The sequence below is a fragment of the Trachymyrmex septentrionalis genome, unplaced genomic scaffold (assembly GCF_001594115.1).
Source record: "Trachymyrmex septentrionalis isolate Tsep2-gDNA-1 unplaced genomic scaffold, Tsep1.0 scaffold74, whole genome shotgun sequence".
NCBI classification, from domain to species: Eukaryota; Metazoa; Arthropoda; class Insecta; order Hymenoptera; family Formicidae; genus Trachymyrmex; species Trachymyrmex septentrionalis.
This window is the reverse complement of record NW_017305927.1, coordinates 405028-405608: the sequence shown is the minus strand read 5'-3', so window position 1 is coordinate 405608 and position 581 is coordinate 405028. Positions and strand designations below refer to the sequence as shown.

Sequence of the window (581 nt, the reverse complement as noted above, 5' to 3'; positions counted from 1 at the left end):
AGTTTTCATCAGCTTGTTGGGCTTTCAAATGGATATGCTATACATAAATTGCGTTTGTGTCTTAAAGGCCTGTTTCAAAGAAATCAACGATAATCTGGAGAATATGCTGGAGCTCGTGATAAATAATATTCCTAGATGGACCTATAATGAGCAGAGACATCCGTTCTTGCTGAAAAAAATTAAGACTTTAAAAAAACAGCATCTGATGATAAGTGACACAGTGAAGATGCTTAACATGATTTTCAGTCTGCATCTTCTCGCTACCATAGCTTTATTCTTCAAGCACATAATATTCTACGTGTATTTCGATGTAATACAATGGCAAAACGGGATATCCATAAATCAAGACAGGATTTATAATTCATATTTCATATCAGTCGTAATATATTACTTTACAAGATTCGCATTGATAGTGTGGGCTTGCGAAACTGGCAAAAATGAAGCGATAAAAATTGGTACTACCATTCACGATATACTTAACAGTATCAGAGATGTGCAAATCAAAGATGAGGTAGTAAAGAAGAATTTCTCATTAATTTAAAAGTTTTTTACAAATATGTCGTATAATCTATATATATATA

The 581-nt window shown here is 32.4% G+C and overlaps 1 protein-coding gene across 1 annotated transcript in view; it reads left to right on the top strand.

Moving 5' to 3' along the window:
- Positions 1 to 541, top strand: part of LOC108753948 — a 1882-nt gene extending 1341 nt beyond the window's left edge. Inside the window, exon 4 of the mRNA XM_018495943.1 lies at positions 3 to 541. Within this exon, the coding sequence (XP_018351445.1) occupies positions 3 to 541 (539 nt within the window). The remainder of the gene's footprint in view (positions 1 to 2) is intronic.
- The last annotated feature ends 40 nt before the right edge of the window (positions 542 to 581 follow it).